At 39.5% G+C, this 21704-nt stretch overlaps 1 protein-coding gene across 2 annotated transcripts in view; it reads left to right on the top strand.

The window, feature by feature from the left end:
• The window catches only part of PHTF2 (putative homeodomain transcription factor 2), a 60437-nt gene extending 49286 nt beyond the window's left edge, over window positions 1-11151 (top strand). Inside the window, exons 12-17 of one of the 2 annotated variants that reach the window (XM_041405293.1) lie at window positions 276-548; window positions 1683-1814; window positions 2751-2837; window positions 5498-5593; window positions 7913-8038; window positions 8794-11151. In XM_041405293.1, coding sequence (XP_041261227.1) covers window positions 276-548; window positions 1683-1814; window positions 2751-2837; window positions 5498-5593; window positions 7913-8038; window positions 8794-8814 — 735 coding nt within the window. In that variant the 3' untranslated portion in view covers window positions 8815-11151. Of the gene's footprint in view, window positions 1-275; window positions 555-1682; window positions 1815-2750; window positions 2838-5497; window positions 5594-7912; window positions 8039-8793 lie in introns of those variants that run through there. The other variant, XM_041405292.1, reaches the window with a different exon arrangement.
• The last annotated feature ends 10553 nt before the right edge of the window (window positions 11152-21704 follow it).

Here is a 21704-nt window from a genome sequence, read left to right as displayed (position 1 = left end):
TGAATTTTTAATGCAGGAATATGCACTGGAGTTTAACTGCAGTGTTTTATTGTTGGGTTTTTAAATTACTTGGTTCCTGTGCATTAAGTGCTCTTTGAGGACTTCCTGTTTTTTAAATAATAAAATGGGATGATGATTGGTTGAAGTTTTCATACAATTTACCAGATTATAAAGTGTTGTTTGTGATAAAATAAAAATGTTAATATTTTGTTTATTGAATTAATGACAAAATCATTCAAAAATTAAATACATTCCTTGTTTTTTTTTGTTTTTAGGTGAACAGCCATATACCAGGAATTGGATATCAGATTTTTGGAAATATCATATCTTCAATCTTGGGTTTAATGCCCTTTGTCTTTCGACTTTTTCAAGCTAAAGATTTAGAACAACTGGCTGCACATTCTGCCACTGAGCTTTGCATGACTGCATTTGGATCAGATGGAGATGTTCTGGTTCTCTCAATGGTTATTATAAGTTTTGTGGTCCGGGTGTCTCTAGTGTGGATTTTCTTTTTTCTGCTCTGTGTAGCAGAGAGAACATATAAACAGGTATGAACAGCAAACCAAGACACTTATCTAAAGCAAACCAAGGTTTAATGTTTGTGTTTTTTGACTTTGTGGCTATTTTAAACTTGTTTTCTTCAGCTCGCTATGAGTCATAGATCAGTGATGACAAACACTTCAGTGGGCTTGCAGTTCACGAGATGACTCAGTTCCAGTAGACTGAAGTCTCTGAAGCTAAAAGGCTTTTTTTGTTGGTGTTTTATTTGTTTCCTGGAGAGAATTTCTGGGTGAAAACTGGCTCAATACATTAGCCCAATGCTTAGTCATGTCCCAGTTTGTTTCAGGTTTCCGCGAGGAGAAGTAGTTTCAGGAGAAGAGCTCTATACATTTCCAGTGTGTTTCATTCAGAACCTTCAATTTAATTCATATAATCATAGAATGGTTTGGGTTGGAAGGGACCTTTAAGATCATCCAGTGCCAACCCCTCTGCCATGTGCAGGGACACCTCCCATTAGACCAGCTTGCTCAGAGCCCCATCCAGCCCTGCCTTGGACACTTCCATCCCTGGCCAAGGCCCTGCCTGCTTTGCTGCTAGATCAGTTCTGTAGCTGGAGATGGTGAGAGCTGCTCTCTGAAGTACTACTGCATTGCTTGTTATTGCAATTGAAACTTCAGAGAGCAACCTTACTAGCTGCAGCACATAAATACTTACTGGTCTGCAAAAGAAACATTTTTATACTTTTTGTTCTCAAATTATAGTCAAAATATGTGATGTAATACAGTAGAATAGAATTAGCCTGCTTCTAATAATGATTTCTATTGAAAGGAACTTCTGTGCTATAGGTGCTCTCTAATGCAAATGATTGAAAGCTTTGGTTTATTTTTTACCAGATTTTAGGAACATAGCAGATCTGTTGTCTAAAATTTGAAGAAAGGAACAAGTGTAGCTAAATTTTGTTAATAATTAGAATGTGGGGAATTTTAAAATGTTTTCATGTATTTCCTTTCTTTAATAATATGCTGCACTTCTGGTTTATATTAGCATATTTTAATTTACACTAGTACGTTGTACTTTACATTGTACTTTGCCTTTATATTTAGTGAAGTCTTTTCTGTGATGTTTTTAGTACCTCTGAAAATCATTTAACAGCTAAAGTAATTTTTTTTCCTTCTCTGCAGAGGCTGCTTTTTGCTAAACTTTTTGGTCATCTAACATCTGCCAGAAGGGCAAGAAAATCGGAGGTACCTCACTTTCGCTTAAAGAAAGTACAGAATATAAAAATGTGGCTTTCTCTCAGGTCCTATCTAAAGGTAAAACAATGTATACTTTTGCTTTAATAAGATTTTAACACAATACATTTTAAACATCTTGTTTATGTTCTAACATAAAATATCTCCTATGCTGCTGATGGAGGGTTGGTGTTGTAGACTGTTTCCTACTGTACACTTACTATTGGTTCATATGTCCCAAACATACTTTGTGACTCTGGGCCTCCAGTGCCTGCAGGCAGACAGATTTTGAGAAAGCTAATGTGTGATATTCACCTTGTTTTAAAGCCTGAATGTGTTCAGAGTTGGAGTCTTGTCTTAGTAATGCCAGCTGAAAAGTTATGTTGGGTAAAAAGTGACCACATGTAGTCTAATACTGACAATTCTTATTTTGAGAGTCTCATTGATTGGTGTCATTAACACAAGGAATTTATAAAGCAAGACAGTTCTTGTGTATTTGTGCTGTGAGTGTATGGGTGCCAGGTGAAGCTAGAAATTATGCCCAAGTGTTATCTGTAAGACATTCTGATTTCTGAAATCTCTTATCACTGGTTTTTACAAGCAGAAAAAGATTAGTGAAAACATTAAGGAATTATGTTGTGGAGGCTGGAAAGCGTGGAAAGCAGGCTTTATAAGCAAAGAAAGTTTAATGTGGTGCTGGTGGGATGAAAGGAGGATAACATTGCTTAGATAATAAAATGTAGTTGAGGTGTTCTAAATTTCTGCATATGGTAGCACTGTTGTGGAATATCTTCCTTTCTTCCCTTGCAAACACACTTGTATATTCCACCTTTTCCTGTGCCACTGAGAACATTTGTGTAATAATATGGGTAACAAAAAAGTGGTCAGAGGCAGAGTGTAGGGAACTGACTGAACTGAGAAATCACCAGTGAAGAGCAGGTGATTCTAACCAGTTATGCTGAATACCAGTGCAGATTGGGTGGGTTCCACTCACGTGTGAATATCCTCTCTTCTCAGCGTCGAGGTCCTCAGCGCTCAGTGGATGTAATAGTTTCATCTGCCTTCCTACTGACTATCTCAGTTGTGTTTATCTGTTGTGCACAGGTGAGGAAACTTCAGTGTCAGGTTGGAAAGAAATCTCTTTCTTCTGAAGTTTCACACTGGTACAAAGCAACCCTTTCAGGGCAAGGTGAATAGGCAGTTCCAGAAACCCTCACAGGTTTCCTACAGAAAATGTGTTCAAGTAGGAGAATAAAATCTTCCACAGTGTGTGTTCCAAAGTCAGGATGTGAGGCTTGTGACAGATGATATAAATGACTCATTCTGCCTTTACTAAAGATAAGGTTGGATACTGAGAAGCCTGACTGCCCCTCTGCCTTGTCCTGAATGAGAGATTTTGCACCAGTCTGAACACTCTTGAGTTCCTGAGCCTGGAGAGTTTTTCATTGTTCTGTTGATCCTCAGAGCTGAATGTCCCAGTGATGTTTGTCTGCTGTTTCTGGAATGAAAATGGAGGGAAGTGTTTGGCGTAAGGATTGCAAAAAAATGCAAAGAGCAAGGGGAAAGAGATTGTCAAGCCTTTATTTTGCTTTCATAGGTTTCTATACTATGCTCTTCCTGGGTGTCAGTGTTTGAGCATTTTAATCTAGCATTGATATTGAAAGAAACACTTTCTGTATGTCCTCAGAACTTAAAGAAGTGTTATGTCATCAGAGACCTTTTCATTGAGTAGAGCTTATCCTGTTACGAGTCTTTTTCCTCAAAAATGCCTGAGAGCTTTATGAAATGAAAACCAAAATAGAATTCACAATTATTTCTCAGAAAACGAAAAGGATACCCTTCACCCTGGGTAGGACTCATTTTAGACTGGTTTCATTTGTTTAAGCTGGGTATTACAGCGTATTTACAGTGGTCTTGAGACAGACTCATGGAAGTCTTAACATATTGGCTTTTTGAGAAAGGTCAAGCCCTTTGAAATATTGACTGGCACTCACTTCATCTAAAAAAGCACATCTGATCCACTGTCCTGGAAAATGGCACACTGCAGTTATTAGGCTTAGTGAGAAGAGAACAAAGCTGAAAACAAAACAAACAGGAAAGTACAACAATAGCAAAAAAACCCCAAATGAGTCTCCACTCTCAGATGCAATTTAAATGCTCCACAGATAAGATGAAATTGAAAATTCTACTTTTGCCAGCAAAGTTCCAGGCACTTCTTTGTGCTTTATATTCAACCTATGAATTTCATGATTAGAAGTCACGATGGGAAACTAAAAGGGATTTTTTTGATTTTATGCTGTTTGGCTGTAATTTTTCAGGTCTTTCTGAAAGTGTTTTTAACTTGTCTTGTAATTCCATGAGCAAAATAGAATGTGTGGTCTGACCATAGTTGTCATTTTGCCAGTTTTGAATCTCAAAATAGTTGTGGTAGATGGCTGTGCAGACACACCCCTGATGGCAAGTTTGTTATTGAAATTAAGGAAATCATAATAGTTCTTAAAAGAGATCTTTGTATCTTCCTAGGGTTTTCAGAGTTGCTAATTAGACCCCTTATTTTTTGTTTAGTCCTGCTTGCAACTCTTGCATTGTGGAAATCAATAGTTTTATCTTTAAAAATTGGAATCTCTTTGGCTCTGAAAGCATAATTTTAATGTATAATGCAATAATAATAGTTCAGGAGCTTAATATGTCTTGGAATGTATTAGGCATAGATTTTGATTTTTAACCTGTGTAAGAAACTTACAGTGGTCTTTTTGAGGGAGATCTGATAATCAGTTACTTGTTTTAGATGTCTATGGCCCTTATTTCAATAACCACTATACAACGAGGTGGTGAAATATATCATAGCATGGTCAGGTAAGTAATCTGAAGGACTGCTTCAGCACATTTCTAAATTTTTCATTTATAATTTTGAAGGTTGTCACCCTAAAAGAAAGAGTTAGTGGCTTTTCAAGACATTTTTTGCTTTCATTTGCTTTTGTTATACAATAGAAAAGGAAAAAACCTAGCCTTTATTTGATCTGGGATTTCAAAGACAGGTTGTTTGAGAATGAAAGCTGATGTTTCAAAATTGCTGAAAGGACAAAAGAGAGCTAGTTTGAACTCTTTACTTTCTCAGAAAGAATGACCTAAAAACATCTGTATCACAGAAGTATTGAAATGTTCAATAAACTGTTCTCCTACAGCAATGAAGAGTTTAATAATTTTTGAAATATTTCAAGGCACTGGAAAGATGGATTTTTCTGCTCTCAAGGTGCTCATAAAGTACTAAATTACACTAGAATCTTCTAAAAGAAATTACACTTTACCAGAGTTATGGTTTAGCATTTCATTCTGTTCAATAACTTTTGAGGATGTTAAGTCTTGTAAGGTCTGCCCACTAGTATAAAAACCTTCTGGGGATGAATTGTCAAACCTCAGGTAACCCTTGAATGAGGAAAAAAATTATGCAAACCCTACCTATGTTGGTTTTTTTTTTTGTGCCTAATTTATACATCAGACTAAACTTTAAACTTGGTGCTATAATAATGTCAAATATAATTTGTAATATCGTAAATTAGCATTGTATTTTCCTATGGTGCTGAGCCAGTACTTGTTCTTGAATATTAAAAAAAGAAACAAAAAGCTTGCTTGCTTGCAGAAATTCATTGCAGTTTTGTCATATGGCTGCTGAGCAATCACATTGTTGAAATATTAAGTAGTTCACAATTGATTCCTTTAAATTCTGAGTAGGTGGCGATACTTGTGTTTTTGTTTTAAATCAGATAAACTTGTACTTGAAAATGGAGAAAAAGCCTAATAAGAAGGAGGAACTGACACTAGTGAACAATGTTTTAAAACTTGCTACTAAGTTATTGAAGGTAAGAATTAAATGGTATTCCCATATTATAAAAAAACTAGAATAGATGGGTTAAAGAGTCAACTGTGTGGCTTCTGCAGGCAGTAGGGTGTGCTTTGGTTTAAATTTGCCCTATATCTCTTCACAGGGATGCTGCTTGTTCATACACTGCAGTCTGTTATGTTGCCATCATTCTGGGCTGCAAATTATTATTACGTCCAGGAAGTTTTATTCTTTAGCTGTATGTTAGCAGTGTGAGAGAAGGCACTTCAGGGTGGTCAGGATGATGAATGCTTGGGAAATAAATGATGAAATTTTATTGTCTTTGAGTGTCAATACAGTGGTGGTTTAAGACCTTGTGACCTCACTCTACCACACACTGAATTTGGGTCCCTTAGGCTGTTGATTTCCATGTGCCAGGGAGCAGCCCTGAAAATGCAGTTAAAACTCTGTTTAATTTAGTCAGCTGAGATGAGAGTATTTCTTCTAGTTAGATGAGTAATTCCTCCCACCAGCACACCTTGAGGTGTGTGTTGGTCCCCTCCTCTCTAAAAAAAAAGGATACAGAGCACTTTCCATGAGAGGACTGATGGAGTCAGCAAGGACTCAGAGCTGACAAAGCAACTGCTTGAGAGTTGTGCTGCAGCAAGGAGGAGAGCCTGGCTAAATCAGTGACTATATCTCCTGGTGTCAGGAGAGTAAGGGAATAAGGGACTGCAAGGCTTTCAGGACCTGGCTGTGGAGCAAACAAAAGGAAGTATTCTCAGTGCATCAGGTGGTCAAGGTACTCTGTGGATACAGAAGGGTTGTCTGGATTCAAGGAGGGACTGGACAAGAACAAAGCCCAACAGGTTAAGGATATAATCTCATGAGTTGAAATGTTTGTGTGCTGTGAGAATGTGGGTAGGTTGGATGCTGATCAAATCTTGGTCTAAATTGCTTCTATTTTTTTCATGATCTCTCGGTGTTTCAAAAAAAGCTTTCATGTTTTCCTCTTGCCAAAAGTCACAACCTTTTCCAATAGAGAACTTAGCTTTTGTGGCACAAATCCCAGACCCAGGCCATCATTTAGTTACTGTGAGAAGATACCAAAAATGAGATTTCCAAGCCACCTACTCTGAGCTTTAAATAAATTCTTGGTAGTTAGTGATTTGTTCAATTGCATACTTCATGTCCAGTAGCTAAATGGGCTCAGGTTTTTTTTTAATTTGATTTTGGGTGGTTTTGGTCTTTAAGCTTTTATAAAGACTAGATTCTGTTGAATATTCTTACTATTTTCTTACTCACAAAATTGGTAAGATGAATCCAGAATCTAAAGCCTTTTTCCTTACAGAATTTCTCTGCTGTCCTTCTCAGAATCATGTCTTTTGTATCTTTTGTATTTGCAGCAGAATTTTATACAACATTACATCTAAATGAAAAGGTTGTTCATTGTTATTTCACATTTTTGAAAGAAGAAACATACCTTTGAAATTCTTCATTTTTAAGAAAGGGTTTATAAGGCCATTTTCGAGGCCTAGGATGTAATACAGGAGAGGGATGAAGATGAATTTAAAGCTAGGAAATATAAATGACCAAAACAGTGACAGTTGGTAGACTTTATATAATCCTCTCTTACATTTTAAAACTCCTTTTTTTTTTTTACTTTTTCTGACATATTTCTAGGCCAGAAAAGTTTGGGTGATTATATTCACACACCAATAATTGAAAATCCGTGAAATAGCTTCTTTGTTCAAGTTTTGTTGCAGATTAATTTGGGCTAATGTTTTGTTTCTTTCAATTAAAAAAGTAAAGTATTTGCAGTCTAATGATTGCTAGGATTTCTTTTCCATTACCACGCTTTTCTGGCTATATTGATCAGTTGTTAGTTTCAAAATTAATGGAAAAGGAAAGAAATTGCAATAGGAAACACATTTTTGTTAAATTTCATAGTTGTGAGGTAGTTTTTTGTCATTATGAAAAATCTTCCTTTTCTTATTTTTTGTGGTTCTGCTGCCTGTCAGTTCTTTTAACACTGACAGGTGATTTCTGAAAAAAATTGTAAGGAATTCAGAGATGGTGTCACCTAGCTCTTTATTTTCTTGAGCAGATTGGTAGGTACTGTACATGGGTAACCTCCAAGTTTTTGAAGAGTTATTTAGACAACAGCAATAAACAGTCAGTTACTGTAATGGATATTTTCCTGCACATTGTGTTTGATGTGCAGAATAATAGGAGAATGTTTTGCTCCACTGGGACTTAAAGACTTCCTAAAGTAATATTGCTCAATACGTATGTGAGCAAAACCCACTTTGTGTCTTTTTTGGTTTTTAATGATGCTGATGTTGTTTTGCCTTATTAGGAACTGGACAGTCCCTTTAGGTTATATGGGCTTACAATGAATCCACTGCTTTATAACATCACCCAAGTTGTCATCTTGTCAGCTGTTTCTGGTGTCATCAGTGACTTGCTTGGATTTAATCTAAAGGTAAATACCTGAGAAGCATCCTTTTTCTCACCATAGATGGAACACATATTGAAGCATAGTTGATTCTTAACCAGGCTAACTAGAAGATTTATTGTTTGAAAACTGTTACTGAATTATTCAATTAAATCTGTATCAGAGGAATAATGATCTATTTGTCAGAGCAGCCCTTAAAACTTTTTTTTTTCATTTTGTGGCTTTGTAATTTCATTTAGGACACTTAATTACAGGAATTCTTAGATATAAATACGGAGACATTTGTACACATAAGTACAAGACCTTCCTTAACTTTTCTTCATATCTCAAATTTGATTTCTGTCTTTATTCCTCACTGTTGACTCTGTAGCTCTTTAGGGGAGGCAGACAGAGCAGGCTCTCCTTGTCTTGCACTGCAGTGAAGTATTGCAGAAGGAATGGCATTGCTGTGACCAGTCCTAGAGTGTTAGTTTGTCATTGCTGTAGGGCTGTCCCCTTAGATCCTTCTCTCAGGCCCACCCTGAACTGCAAACTCTGGAAACTATTTAAAGATTCAGGTTTTGAGGCACAGGCTTGTAGTTGTCACAAAGTCCTTTATTGGCCATTAAGTTTGCTTACATCTGCTATCTTTTTTCTTGTTAGAAATAAAGGGATGTAAAATGTATTCTGTGTGTCATTAGAATATGTAGCAAATGCAGTAAGAAAAAATGTGGTGATATTGCAGTTCTGGTAAACAGAAATAATTTGAGAAATAAATTGATGTACTGCTCTGATTTTTCCAGCTCTGGAAGATCAAATCTTGACAGTATAGAAAGAAGATGAAATAACACAGTGTTACAGAAAAGGTCATTGATGGACAAAACTGCCTCACAGCAGCCACTGAAGCTGTATTTCAGAAGCTACAACCTCTTCAAGGAAGTAATTTGGAAAATGGAAGTGTTTACATCTGTCTTGTGCAATCTTTGTATTTATTTCATCTTCTCACTGGTTTATGTTAGTTTTAGTTGACATTTATGTTTTATTTTCAAATTACTTGCTTTGTTCTGGAAAGGGTCAAATTTAGGAAGGGTCAAAAACTGTGTGTCTGAGAGTTTGAAATCCTGAAATACGATCACACTAAATTGCTCTGTCTGTTGTTAAAGCTAAGCCAATGCTGAACATTTTTAGTTACCAGTAACACTATATGGAAGTCATTTGATTTTTGATAGTGTGGTAAAATTGCTTAGAATATTTAATTTGCACCAGTCATTTATGAAGACAATGTCAATAGATGTTTGGTTGCAATAGAAAAGTGAGACGTACTCAAAAAATAAAGTACTGACAATACAGTATGACAGGTAGCAAAAATGTTTTATAATACTATTAGAAATAATTTCTAATATTTTGAGTAATTCCAGGATCTAAACTCATACAGGCTGCAGTTTAAATATCCTGGGATATTAAAAAGGTATTATATAAGAAGTCAACAAGTGTTCTTTGATAACACATTTATTAGAGCAATAATTGTAAATGGTTACCATGCTGTATGATATTTTGATAAAAATTAAATATTGTATTTATTTGAAATACTGGGCTGTTCTTCGCAGCTCTGACTGTGCATGTGCACTTTTTATTGTTACTTTTAATGAGAAACTTTATACATATAAATGTATATTAATTGGGATATATTATGGTGAACTATGGAGCAGTATGTATTATATGTTGAAGTTGAATATTTAAACAGGCAAATTATTTACTGGTGAAAGGAATGCTTTGAATAACTGAGCAAAAGATAGATAGATAGATGCTCTCCTCTTGTACACTATAGTATATGCCATTCATACCACATTGAAGTTTAAGAACAATTAAATACAAAGAACAAGTTGCTCTGGTGAGCAGCAGAGCTGCAGAGCCTGGGATTTGGCAGGTTTGTGTCTTGAAATAACTCCCATTCCTCCCCAGCAGGTGTCATTCCCATGTGCTTTCTGCTGGGGTTTCTAACACCTCTCCCTCTGCCTCCCACAAGGACCAGTCATATTGACTCGTGGTTCTTCAGTGTGACAAAAATAATGTGTCCATCCCTGTGAAATTAAGTGAGTTGTAACAAACTTTCCTTCTACAAATTATTCTGGGAGGATTAATAATACCACGAGGCACAAGTATTCTTATATTTTCTGTTTCTAAAATACTGGCTTCATACGGAAAAATGACAAGTAATTGTTTGTTAATGTTCAGAATCTTGCAAGATTGGAAGTATTGAGTCTTAAACTTATGTGGTATAAAAATATTTTTATATATAAAGCAACACAAACAAGCATTTTGTATTTTATTTGCCTCTGTACTAATGTTTAATAATGACCAAAGTGCATTCTGGTTTTTGGAAGAATGTATTACTGGAGCTTTAAGAACATACTATATTTAGTTTCTCATGTGAAAACTTCAGCTGCCTCTGATCTGTTTCTCCTTTCTCTGTTGTTTGACGTTGGGATTGTTTTTAAAAATTAAGTACATTTTATACACAGTTTTTTCCAAATTATGGTACAGACCTACACAGAACTTAATTTTGCACAAAATATCTAAAAAAAAAAAAAAAAAAAAAAAAAGAACAGCAGGAGTTCTATGGGTGATAAAAGATAAGGCTGTTGCTTTTTACAGCCTGTCATTAACACCAAGAAGAAAAGAAGAAAACCATTCTTTAGTCTAGAGTGGAATTATTTTTAGAAATGTGAAATAGTGACTATATGGCTTTCATTACTTTAAAAAAAAAGGGTGAGGGAAACACAGCAATTTGGGTTGAAGGTGGAATTAGTTTAACCACGTATACCTCAGCAACTAGCACTGTGCGGTTTGTTGCACTAACAAATGGCGGCTTGGGGAAAGTAAAACATTTGTGAAATGAAATTAAAAATAATAAAAACCTTTATTTGCTACCCTTAGGTATATTCATTATGTTAAAAATGAGAGAGGTTTATTCTCCATTCCTCAATGTGGAAAGTCCAGTATAAGAATAGAGGCAAGTAGAAATATGGCAGATCTTGCATTGTTAACTGTTATTTTTTTGCCACGTGTTTTGTAACTGAAAGTGTGATCAGGCTTGGAATAAAGCTTTCTATGGCTGATGGTAAAAAAAGAAAAAAAAAAGCAGTGAGCTGTGTCTTTAGTAATGTCCAGCATGTTTCTGCCTGTTTTGATTTAAATTCATATATTCTGTTTAAATTAAAGCACACTTGGGAAAGAAACCTGAACAGAATGCAAATGATACAGAATATCATGTAGAACAACCCAAGTTAAAGTACAGGTGAAATGCAAAAAGGTACTTTAATAATTTGATTAGTTTTCCGTATTATCTTCTAGGAATGGGACATTTAAAACCCTTTGGGTAGCTACCAAATTTAGTAGCTTCCGAATCTTCTCTGGATTGCAAGCTTATTTCATTCCAGGTAACACTTAAGGATATTACTGGCTCAGATTTCTTTGGCACCCAGCAGCAAACAGTAGAGAGAGTTATCTTTTTTTAAAGGTGGTGGTAGTGAGCTGCTGCTCTTGTCTTTGCTGGGTACTTCAAACCCAAGGCATCCAAGGTGTCTGTTGGGGGAAGAGGAGGAGAAAGGTTGTTGGTGTTGTTGATCTGCCCACTGCTGCTTCCTTAGGTAGACTTTTGCTAGGAGTTTCTCAGTAGTGAATTTCCCTCAGTAGGAATGTAAAAGACTTTGAAGGAGGAATGCCTGTTTGTTTCAGTCCATGAAGCAATGAGGTTTTTATTGCATGACTGCACAAAATCTGTCTGTATTGGTGCAGGAGCTGGGGCAGGAAATCCTTTAGTAATAAATAGCAGCTGACAAAGTCATCTTTTCCAATGGGAAAAGCAGTCATCTTTTCCAATGTAATTCTTGCAAGACAGCAGAGGAACTCATCTTGAGAAGGTGCCCGTGTTGTTTGTTTGTTTGTTTGTTAAAAAACCTCCACAACAGTCTTCACACAGTTCACCACTTTACTGTGGCTTTCCTCCTGAATACTGCCTTTGTACCTCATCAGTCTTAGGAAAAGTAGTCACTCTCAGCTGGGTTGTTGGGATCCTGCTTTGCTGCCACTTCCTTTTCCTGAAAATCGCCATCATCTAGTCATTGGTGATGGACAGAGCCTGCAAATGTCCTTTAAGTCCCTGTATGGGGGTGTTCAGACAGAAGGTGATCTTGGCAATTCTGCTGGGCCTCGGGGAGTGTCTGACCTCAAACAAGCAGGAGATGATACCTGCATTGCCAGTGTTCCTGACTGGGCTGATAGAGGTGTTTGTGGAATACCTGTCAGCTCTGCTCCTTTGCCTGTTGCCTTCCTGACTGAGCAAATAGACCCACTGGTGGCAGCAGCCAGGCAGCTGTCTCGGGAAGGGGGAAATGTCCAAGGCTGCTGTGGATAGTTTGTGAGAAGGATAACTCAGGAAAGAAAGGGAGTGTGATACCTCAGATACCTGGAACTGATGATCCACTTCTGTTGGCAGTTCTGCTGTCAGAGTTAGATATCTGCACTGTGAAATATAACCCCTGAGCCCAGCATTGCCTGGGGCTTGGTAGAGTTAAGATTTCCTCCTTTCTGTCTCAAGCAGTCAATCAAGGGACACCAAGGTCTTCCCCACAGTGTGTTGCTACTTCTCCTGATTAGGACTGGGACAGGACAGAACTTGTAATGGATAGTTTAGGGACAATAACAGAAATCAGAGGAGGCTGCAGCTGTAAGTCTTGTCACTTGTTACTTGGTCTTGCTGTGCATGGTCATATTGCAGGCTGAAGGCTTTGTCAGCCTGTGGCTGTAGAACACTGCAGCTTGCCCAAATCGTCTTGGGGAGGCTAAAGCATGTGGAGAGGTTGGTTCTAAATGTAGAGAATCCCCATGCCCTGCCTCTCAAAGCTGATCAGCTGCTGCCACCAGGTGTCTGTCCTCTTTGGTCATTTTGATCCTCAAATGCTACACCCTGTGCAGTTTAATACGCATGGGCAGCCAGTATTGAGGATGCTGTATTGCTCAGTGTGAGGTGTTTGGTACAGGGGAGGTTCATGTGAAGGAGAATTTGCCAGACTGCTGTACCAGGAGTTGGATCTGCTTCTCCAGCCCAGGAAGCAGTGCCTTGCAGCAGGCTCTGCTTGGGGCTGCTTTTGGAGCACGTGGCTACTGCCACAGCAGCCAGGAGTCTTGGGCAGCTGGGCAGCACTCCAGCTGGTGCTATGTCACATTTAAGGCGAGTTGGGCTTGCTGGCAAAGAGGTCTCAGCAGATTTTGTTTTAGTGCTGCCATGCCAAAGACACACTGGAGTTTTAACTATAAGCAGGTATGTAAGACCTTGGGTTTTAATTGGATGTTAATGCAGAAGCTCAGGTCAGGTTGTAAGTCCCATCTTGGTTTCATCAGGGAAAGTTTTAAGTGTGGCTATAGGAATAAATGGGAAAGGGGAATGAAACCCGTCTGGTTGGTGCCATCTGGATTGTCTTTCAAGCTGCCTTTTGAGAGCTTCCCCCAGGTACCTTTGGTGCATGAAGGTCCATATGGAATGTCTGAATTATGCAAGTGTAAAATATCTGTAGAGCATTACTTCAAATTAGTTGGTTTAGATTAAGCACTGGAGAGTCACTATGTACCTCAATATCTTATAAATAACTTTCCAAAAGTGTTATTAAATAAGATAAAATATTTTCTTAAAGTTTATATTTTTACCTATTTCCTCCTTATTTCTTCCCACTCTTTAATCATTTTACACTTGAGTGGACACTTTGCCATCCAAACAAACTTTCAGAAATCTGAAGTTGCTGCGGATTTGGTTTTGTGATAAGAAGTCAATTCTCTGGGCTGTGAGCAATGCCGTGTCTCCTGCTGTCAGTAACAGAATTCTCTGGAGAGAGAAATCAAGAGAGATTTCCTTTCTGGCTCTTCAGAGATGAAGCTGCAGCATTCAGTATGGACACAAGCACCTCTGCTAAAATAAAGAGCACTGATGGCTGGTCAGATTCAATTCTTCCAATACAAGCTTGTATAAGTTCACGATCCAGAGTAGGAAATGAGGTCATGCTGCAGAAAGGTTTGTCCATTTTATTTATTTTTTCCCCTGTGTTTGATTAATCATTTCAAGGAAAGGAAAGTACATTCACTTTAGGGACAAGCTCCCAAAAATATTCAATTTCTAGCTATTTAATTTATTACTTCAGTCTTTTGTTTAATAATGACACAATACTTTATGTTTAGGCATGCTTGCATTCCTGAACACCCACCAACTTTTCACTTCTAGCCCTCATAAATAGCTCCTGCTTTTTGAGCATGGCCTTATTGGTAATGAAATTTGTCAGGAATTAGCTGGCTGCCTTCTGCCCATATCACAGTCCAAGCCTGAGTCTCTGGGTATGTGATTATGCATCAAATGAAATCTTTTGCTTTTGCTCTGTCTCATGCATGTAAATAAATGGGAAGTGAATTACTTGACTAATTGAAAATCACAGTTAAACAAATGGAACCTAAGTGGAAATTGTCACTAAACCAGTGAGCTTTGGTGAAATAGTTGTTTGGAGCATTCCATTATTTCATAAACCATCTCTACAGTAGTGCTGATTGGGGTCATAGACAACCAGCCTAGGGATAAAGGTTTGACCTCGATGAAAAGCCACTTTCCAACAGCTCTGCATGCTCTGTTTACTGTACCCAGGGCTGTGGTCTTCTGCTGTGTGTGGGGTTCTTTGTCCTAAGATGTCTGCATTTTAGATGCCAAACTGACCCAGGGCTTCCTTGGCAATCGTTAAAAAGTCACATTTACCTTTAGAGGGGAATTCATTCAGTTGATCTTTGACCTTCATTTTAGTGATCCTCTGGGATGTTTCTCTCTTGAATAGAAGGAAAAGAAGTTGTGTGGGTAATTTAGAATCAGATGCAAAACTTCCAGCCACTTAAATTAGGGCAGATAATCCAACTTTACTGTTTTGTTATGCAGTGAAACTTTACAGTGTTTGCAGCTGCGTGATTAGTTCGACTGCTATTGGAAAGGAAGACATTTGTTTTCTTCTTTTTTAATTTTACTGTTTTCTCACAGAAGAGGTTTCCAAACAAGTATTCCGTAGTCCTGCCCCAGCACTCAGATCTCTCCCTGTGCTGTGGAATGGCAGCTGGTGAGCTGCCCACATCTGTACAGCTGCAGCCTGCAGGCAGCACTGTGCAGGCACAGCAGCAGCACCCAAAACAGGCACAGCCTGTACCAGGGTGACACACAGGTGTACCTGGAGACATCTGTGTCTTTATTCCTAAAATGAGTAACTTGAAGGATGGGTATGATGGGCTGTGGCCTTGACCTCACACACAGGGAAACGCTGTTCCTGTTTTGGCAGAGTTGCAGGGGTTTTGCTTTCGTTCTTTGCCTGTTACACTGGAAATCCCTTGTGGCCACGCTGCTGCCAGGTGTAAAGGTGTGATGCCATTGAGGTGTAAAACCCATCTAGAAGCAGAGAGCCCTCCCTGCTTGGCCATGATCTCTGAGCAGAACAGATCTCCCTGTGATGTGTGCCCTCCCAGCAGCTGGAATCAAGGGCACTCTGCTCAGAGGGAGTAGGGCTGACAGAGACAAGGCTTTGCCATATGTCTCCCCTGTTATCTTCAGGCTGTAGATGTGCAGCCGAGTCAAAGATACTCCTCAAAGGCCTTTGCTGGCTGGCCTGAAAGTGTTTGCAGGGTGGATAAAAATAGCAAAAAAGTCTCTGTCTTGCAGTGGAGAGAACCACTGTTATTTTACCCTGTCCTTCAGCAAGGTGTTCTGGTTCCAGTCTTTTGTAAACCCGTGCTGAGTTAGACTCCTGCTAAGTGTATTTGATGAGTTATTTATTCATCCAGCCTATGTGGATGACAGGAATAACTTACAATGACCCTCGGAGGCTGATGCTGGAAACAGGCCATTGCCCCTGACTTGTGCTGTCATCGTGCAGGCAAACACAGGAGGAAGAGCAAAGTACTGTATTTAACCTGCATTTCTCACCTCTCCTTCGTGCATCCCCTTTTGAAGCAATAGCTCTTGAGAGCAGATAAACTGCACTGAATATAATGAGGTGAGTCTGTCTACAAATGTGAATATTGCCGAGCTTTTGACTTCTGTGCTGTCCAGGGGTCTGACTCGTCACAGCTGTTTTTTGCCCGTGCTATGACCGGTTTTCACCACTTGTGAAACTGGCTGAAGCAATTCCAGCCTCTCCCAAGTGCCTCTGCACATTTCTGCTGCCATGCTGTTGCTACTCCAGCCCACTCAGGGTTTTCTTTTAACACCATTTATTTCAGCGTTGTTTATACCCCGAGCGTTGGTGCTGCCACAGCTGCACAAGCAATGTGCTGTGGGAGCGGGGTGGAAGCTGGATTTTTGGCTGCAGAAAGCATATTGTGTGGCTACAAACAATAGGGATCACTGCCATCAACCTTGGAATAAATAGGAGCCATTGAATTTATTGAAATGGGATTAATTCTCATTGTGTATAGAGGGGAATTAATACAGTGAATGCAAATAATGTAGATGGCCAACAATTTTAGCCTTGGGGTGACATAATGCTGCAGTTAGGGACTGTCATTATTTCCTATTCTTCTTTCCCCCACACATGTGCACATTTTGAATTCCAATTGCACCACAAATCTTGGCTTTCTAGATAAAAATAAAAAATTAGAAATTCAAAGTATGCAAAGAGTAATTGTAAAATAATTGTTATAACTTGGAGGAAACAACAGATGTTTCACTTGTTGCTGGAATTCTCTGAAGGAGAACTAATTTTCCAAGCATATCAAGTACAAGCTAATCAGAAGCATTTTCTCTATGCAGCAGCATAATGGTATTCCTGGAAATGTTCTTTGTGTTGGCTTAATAATGCACAGCCAAGGAATGCACTACTGGGACTAGTGGAGCAGCTTTTGCCACTACCTTTATATTTTGTTTCTTTCTAATTCTCTCAACTGGGCCATTTGAAATAAAAGGCAAAATAGATTTATTAATGTTTAAAAATAACATTTAAACCAAATCATTAAGATAAGTGGGGGTCTCATTGAAGATTAGGTTGGTGCCTTGTTGAAGTTACTACTGATAATACAGACATTATCAGTGTTATACCTGGAGCTCCCAGGTGGGGAATATACTGGGAACACCAATTCTCTTTTCTCCAGATCTCAGCCTTTGAATCAGCTCCTTCTAACAGCAGCTGTGACTTCAACTCATCAAGACACCAGCCCAGCTCTATAAAACTTACAGTGGTAACTGCTGTACAAGAAAATCATGTATATTGGGTGGCTTGAGTACTGGTTGTGGTATCAAACACTGAAGAACATCTACTGACCTTAGATGGAGATGCAGACAGGCTGGAGAGGACCAAGCCACCATCTACACCTGCCCTGTGAGGAAAGACTAAAGCAGCTAGGTCTCCTCCCTGGAGCAGAGAAGGCTCAGGAGTGCCTCATCACGGTATCACAGTGCTTAAGAGACAGCTACAAAGAGAACAGAGGCTCTCTCTTCACAAGAGGCAATGGGTACAAATTGCCTATTTCAGCCACAGATTTCCTTGCATATGCAGTTCTGCATTCTATAAATGCAAAGGCTTCCATAGTATCAGAACACAAAACCAAAAGACAAAACCCAACAAGAAAGGCAGCAGGACTGTTAATTCCCTGCAACACTCCTTCTTAAATGAAGTTACTATTTAAGAAAACATTTCCAGAGCCTTTGGGATAGAGCTGTGAGGATCAGCCCTGATGGCAATGTTCCTCTGACTGGGGCAGCCACAGAATTATTAGCTGTGAGTACTATTCCTTCTTATTATTCTTCTAAGAATGTTCCTATTTTTTTTTCTTATTTCTGTGCTCACTAATGCACTTTATTTAATACCAGCAGCAGGATTATCTGTTTTTTAATTGATATGGCAGAGGGAAAAAATCGTAGTATTGAAATCAGGTTGCAAATTTTTATTTGAAGGTAAATTGAATTTAACCTTTTTGGCTTAAGATTTCAGACTGAAGCAGGAGCAAGTTACTGACTGTTTGACTACAAGCAAACACTGTTAGTGTCCTAAAACTATGATCTGTAAATAGTTATAACCAGCATCAATATAATCAGACTCAAAAGACCAGAGATATTCTATGTGCAAGTGTCCACAGCTTGCCTTGACAACTGTTCAGGTAAATGATGTACCAGCAGCATGTAACACTAGTAAGTATATGACGTTGTACAGGCTGCATTCAATAATAAGAGATTTTTTTCAATATATTTAGAAATTTTGCACACTCTCCCATGAATGAGCCATCGTTAGCTGACAATTTCTTTTAATATTTGCAGGAAATGTTGGTTTTCTGATGGAGTGGGGTTCTGTTCATGTGTGATGTGGTTGGGAGGAGCAGACAAATGGATCATTGAGACATGGAGAAGGAGAGCAGTGTGTGCATGGAGGTAGAAGAAAGACTTTGGAGAAGACCAAGAATCACCAGCTGGGATCTTCAGGAGAACACATTTTCACTGCAGAAAGGTGGCATTGCCTTTTTAGTTTAAGGCTGAGTGCATGGAATGTTGATGTTTAAAATAATGATAGAAATTAGGAGTAAGGTTTCACAAAAACAGTTTTGCCCATGTAACCTCTTCATGGTGTAGGGAGAATGAGGGATAGGAGAGGGAAGACGTCAAGCTCAATGGAGCACTTGTGGTTTCCTTTGAGTCCTGGTGCCCAGGATTTCTTCCCGTGCTTCAGAGGGGTTGGGAGGACATGGAGACAGTTGTCCCTGGATCTTTTCTCCATACAAGATTTCGGTGGATACAGTGCACTGCTGGACCTGGATGGTTTGGAATCTTAGAACATTTCAAGTTGGAAGGGACCCCTTAAGGATCATCAAGTCCAATTCCCTGCTTCTTTCAGGACAACTTAATATTGAACCATATGACTAAGAACATCATTCAGATGCTCTTTGAACTCCTATGGGGTTGGTGCCATCACTGCTTGCTGCAGGAGCCTGTTCCAGTGATGACCAACCTCTCTGTGAAAAACCTTTTCTAATGCCCCATCTAAACTTCCCCTGATGCAGCTTTGTTTCATTGTCCTGTGGCTGGGTACCAGAGAAAAGAGATCAGCACCTCTTTTCTCCCCACTTGAAGAAGTTTTAAGATGCCATGATATCACCCATCAGACTTCCCTTCTCTAGACTAAACAAGCCAAGTGACTTCAGCCACTCCTTGTGAATTTTGTCCTCAGATTTCACCACCTTGGTCACTTTCCTCTGGATGCTCTCTAACAGTTCTGTCTCCTCCTCAAAGTGAGGTGCCCAAAACTGCACAGAGTGCATACCAGGGCAGTGTGCAGCAGGACAATCACCTCCCTCGACTGGCCAGTAATACTGTGACTGATGCACCCCAGGATACAGCTGGCCCTCTCAGCTGCATGGACACACTGCTGACAATTCACCATCAACCCAGAGCCCCAGATCCATTCTCTGGTGCCAGGGCTCTGGGAGCCAGGGCAAGCTCACCTGGGTATGAGCATGGAGAAGGAAAAGTTACCACGTAGAGGGTTGGTATTTTTTTTGAAAACAAGCCTGGAGCATTCGACTCTCTTGTTAATGTATCAGAGCGACAGGGATGGCATTTCTCACTTTTTTCTATTTGCAGCACTAGCAGTGGTGCATCTCTGGGTACTTGTGCCATGTTCTAAAACATATGGCAAATTGCTTGCCCATATGGGTTTGAAGAGCAGTGTTTGTTCGGCAGTTTAAACCTCAGAACAATCAGAAGACAGGCTTTGTATTCCAAGCTGGAGAGCATGGCAATCATCTCACATTGTCTAGACTTTCCTCTCTCTGTCATTTTTACATATTTTGCAGTGATTACATTCATTTCCTCTGTCTTCCTTTCTGCCAAGATCTATCTGCAACCTAGATATCAGTTAAGATAGTTTTTCATATTCATGGTATTAGTCACTGTGAGCATATTTGGAGTGAGCACTTCTGATGTTCCCATCCATTTTCGTTATGGTAAATTAATCCCATTCTGGGAGGGTGATGGAAACAGTGGTCTTTTTGATTTATCTGTGCAGATCTCATAAATGAAATAAAAACCCCATAAAGCCAGTGTTTTAAAATAATGATTAATCTCATTTTTCTTGGAAGATACATTATTAGACAGCTATAATATAGAAAACTCATTATTTTGGTTGTAAAAATGTATTAATTAGAGGACTGTGTCACAGCAGAAGATGAAGACAAACTTACCACAGAGTAATTTTCATTAGAATCTAGTGTAAATGCAGTTCTTGACTTGCTGGACTTAGGGGTTAATATTACCCTTTACAGTTTTCTGATGTTGATGGGATTTTAAATCACTTTTGACAAATTTGAGTAACTGCCTGTATTAGCAACCTGTTTGTGAGCAGGTGAAGGAGAGTGCTTAGATAATGGTGAAACCTCATAAAATGGGAAAGGGCTGGAAGATGGACTTTAATCAAAACCTTCCTCCTGCTTCCTCAGCTAAAGGGAAGAGTATCTCACCTGAAAGTATTGATTAAGTTGTTCTTTTCTTTTGCCTTGGGCTGAAGCTCGACATGTTGCTCTTAATCTTCACTTTCCACTGTGAGGACTAAGGAAAATTTGGCTTTAGGATTTTACTGCCTTAGGGTTTGGGCATCAGCTTATCAAGCAGACAAAATCTTTGGTCTAAGCAGGAGTTTGGTGGTTGTTGGTGTTTGAGGAAGCAGTGAGCCAACATGCAGGTGCTGTGGAGCTCACAGTTCAGCTGCACACAACCCTCTCAGCAAATTTGTCCTGTGTATAGCCATTTCCTCAAGAAATAGCTATACTCAGGACAAATCTGAGAATGGATTAGTTTTGCTCATGTAACTGATCTATGTGTTGCTGTCTGAGAGGGTAGTTGTCTTTCTAGGATGTCATGAAATCCTAGCTTGGGAAGCTGCTGTGGTTTGGGCTGCTCTGGGTCACCAGAGGTGATGCACACCCCCCGTTTCTGCAGGGTTTGTGCTGCTCTTTTCTGCATCCCTGGTGCTTCCCCAAAGCACGAGGCACAGCCAGGCATGCTCTGCCCCAGCTGCACACATAGATGTGTCTGCCTGTTCCCACCTTTCTGTCATCTTATCAAAAGTGGGTGTGTGTACACCTTGCACGCCTGTACCTACCCCCAGGCTGACCCTGCCAGAGCTGCACACCAGCTGCCCCTTTACAGCCACTTGTGCAGACCAGACTCTTCAACCTCTGGCTGGTGATTAAGTGAAGAAGGGTAGACAAAATTTTATCTGCAGATCCGTGCCATAATTTGGCCAGAATGGCTGTTCTTCATCCTCCCCTGCAGGGCCATGGTTTACCCAGCTCAGCTCAGTGTCCCCCAGCCCTGGCCCCAGCTCAGCCTAGCTGGGGTGCTGAGCTGCCCTGCCCCATCCTGCCTGCAGATGGGGACTGAAAACTGTATTTGGAAGGCACAGATGCTCTGAGTGCTGCAGCTCACTTCCAGAAGGCAATTACTCTTGTGCTGCAAGCTGGGCTCTGCCTCCTCCTGAGACCAGCATTTCTTGAAGGGGGGATGCAGCATTTCAAGAGCAGCAGCCTTTCCCCTTGAGCTGCCTTCCCAGGTCCTCTGCTGAGAAACAGAAGAAACCTGAGGATGTGTGGTGGATACAATCTATTAGTGCAGACTTCTGTAAGAAATGGGCTGAAATATCTGGATTGCATGCAAATA

Source organism: Onychostruthus taczanowskii, unplaced genomic scaffold (assembly GCF_017590055.1).
Source record: "Onychostruthus taczanowskii isolate IOZ18803 unplaced genomic scaffold, ASM1759005v1 scaffold23, whole genome shotgun sequence".
In the NCBI taxonomy this organism is placed as follows: domain Eukaryota; kingdom Metazoa; phylum Chordata; class Aves; order Passeriformes; family Passeridae; genus Onychostruthus; species Onychostruthus taczanowskii.
This window is presented reverse-complemented; position numbering and strand designations above follow the sequence as displayed.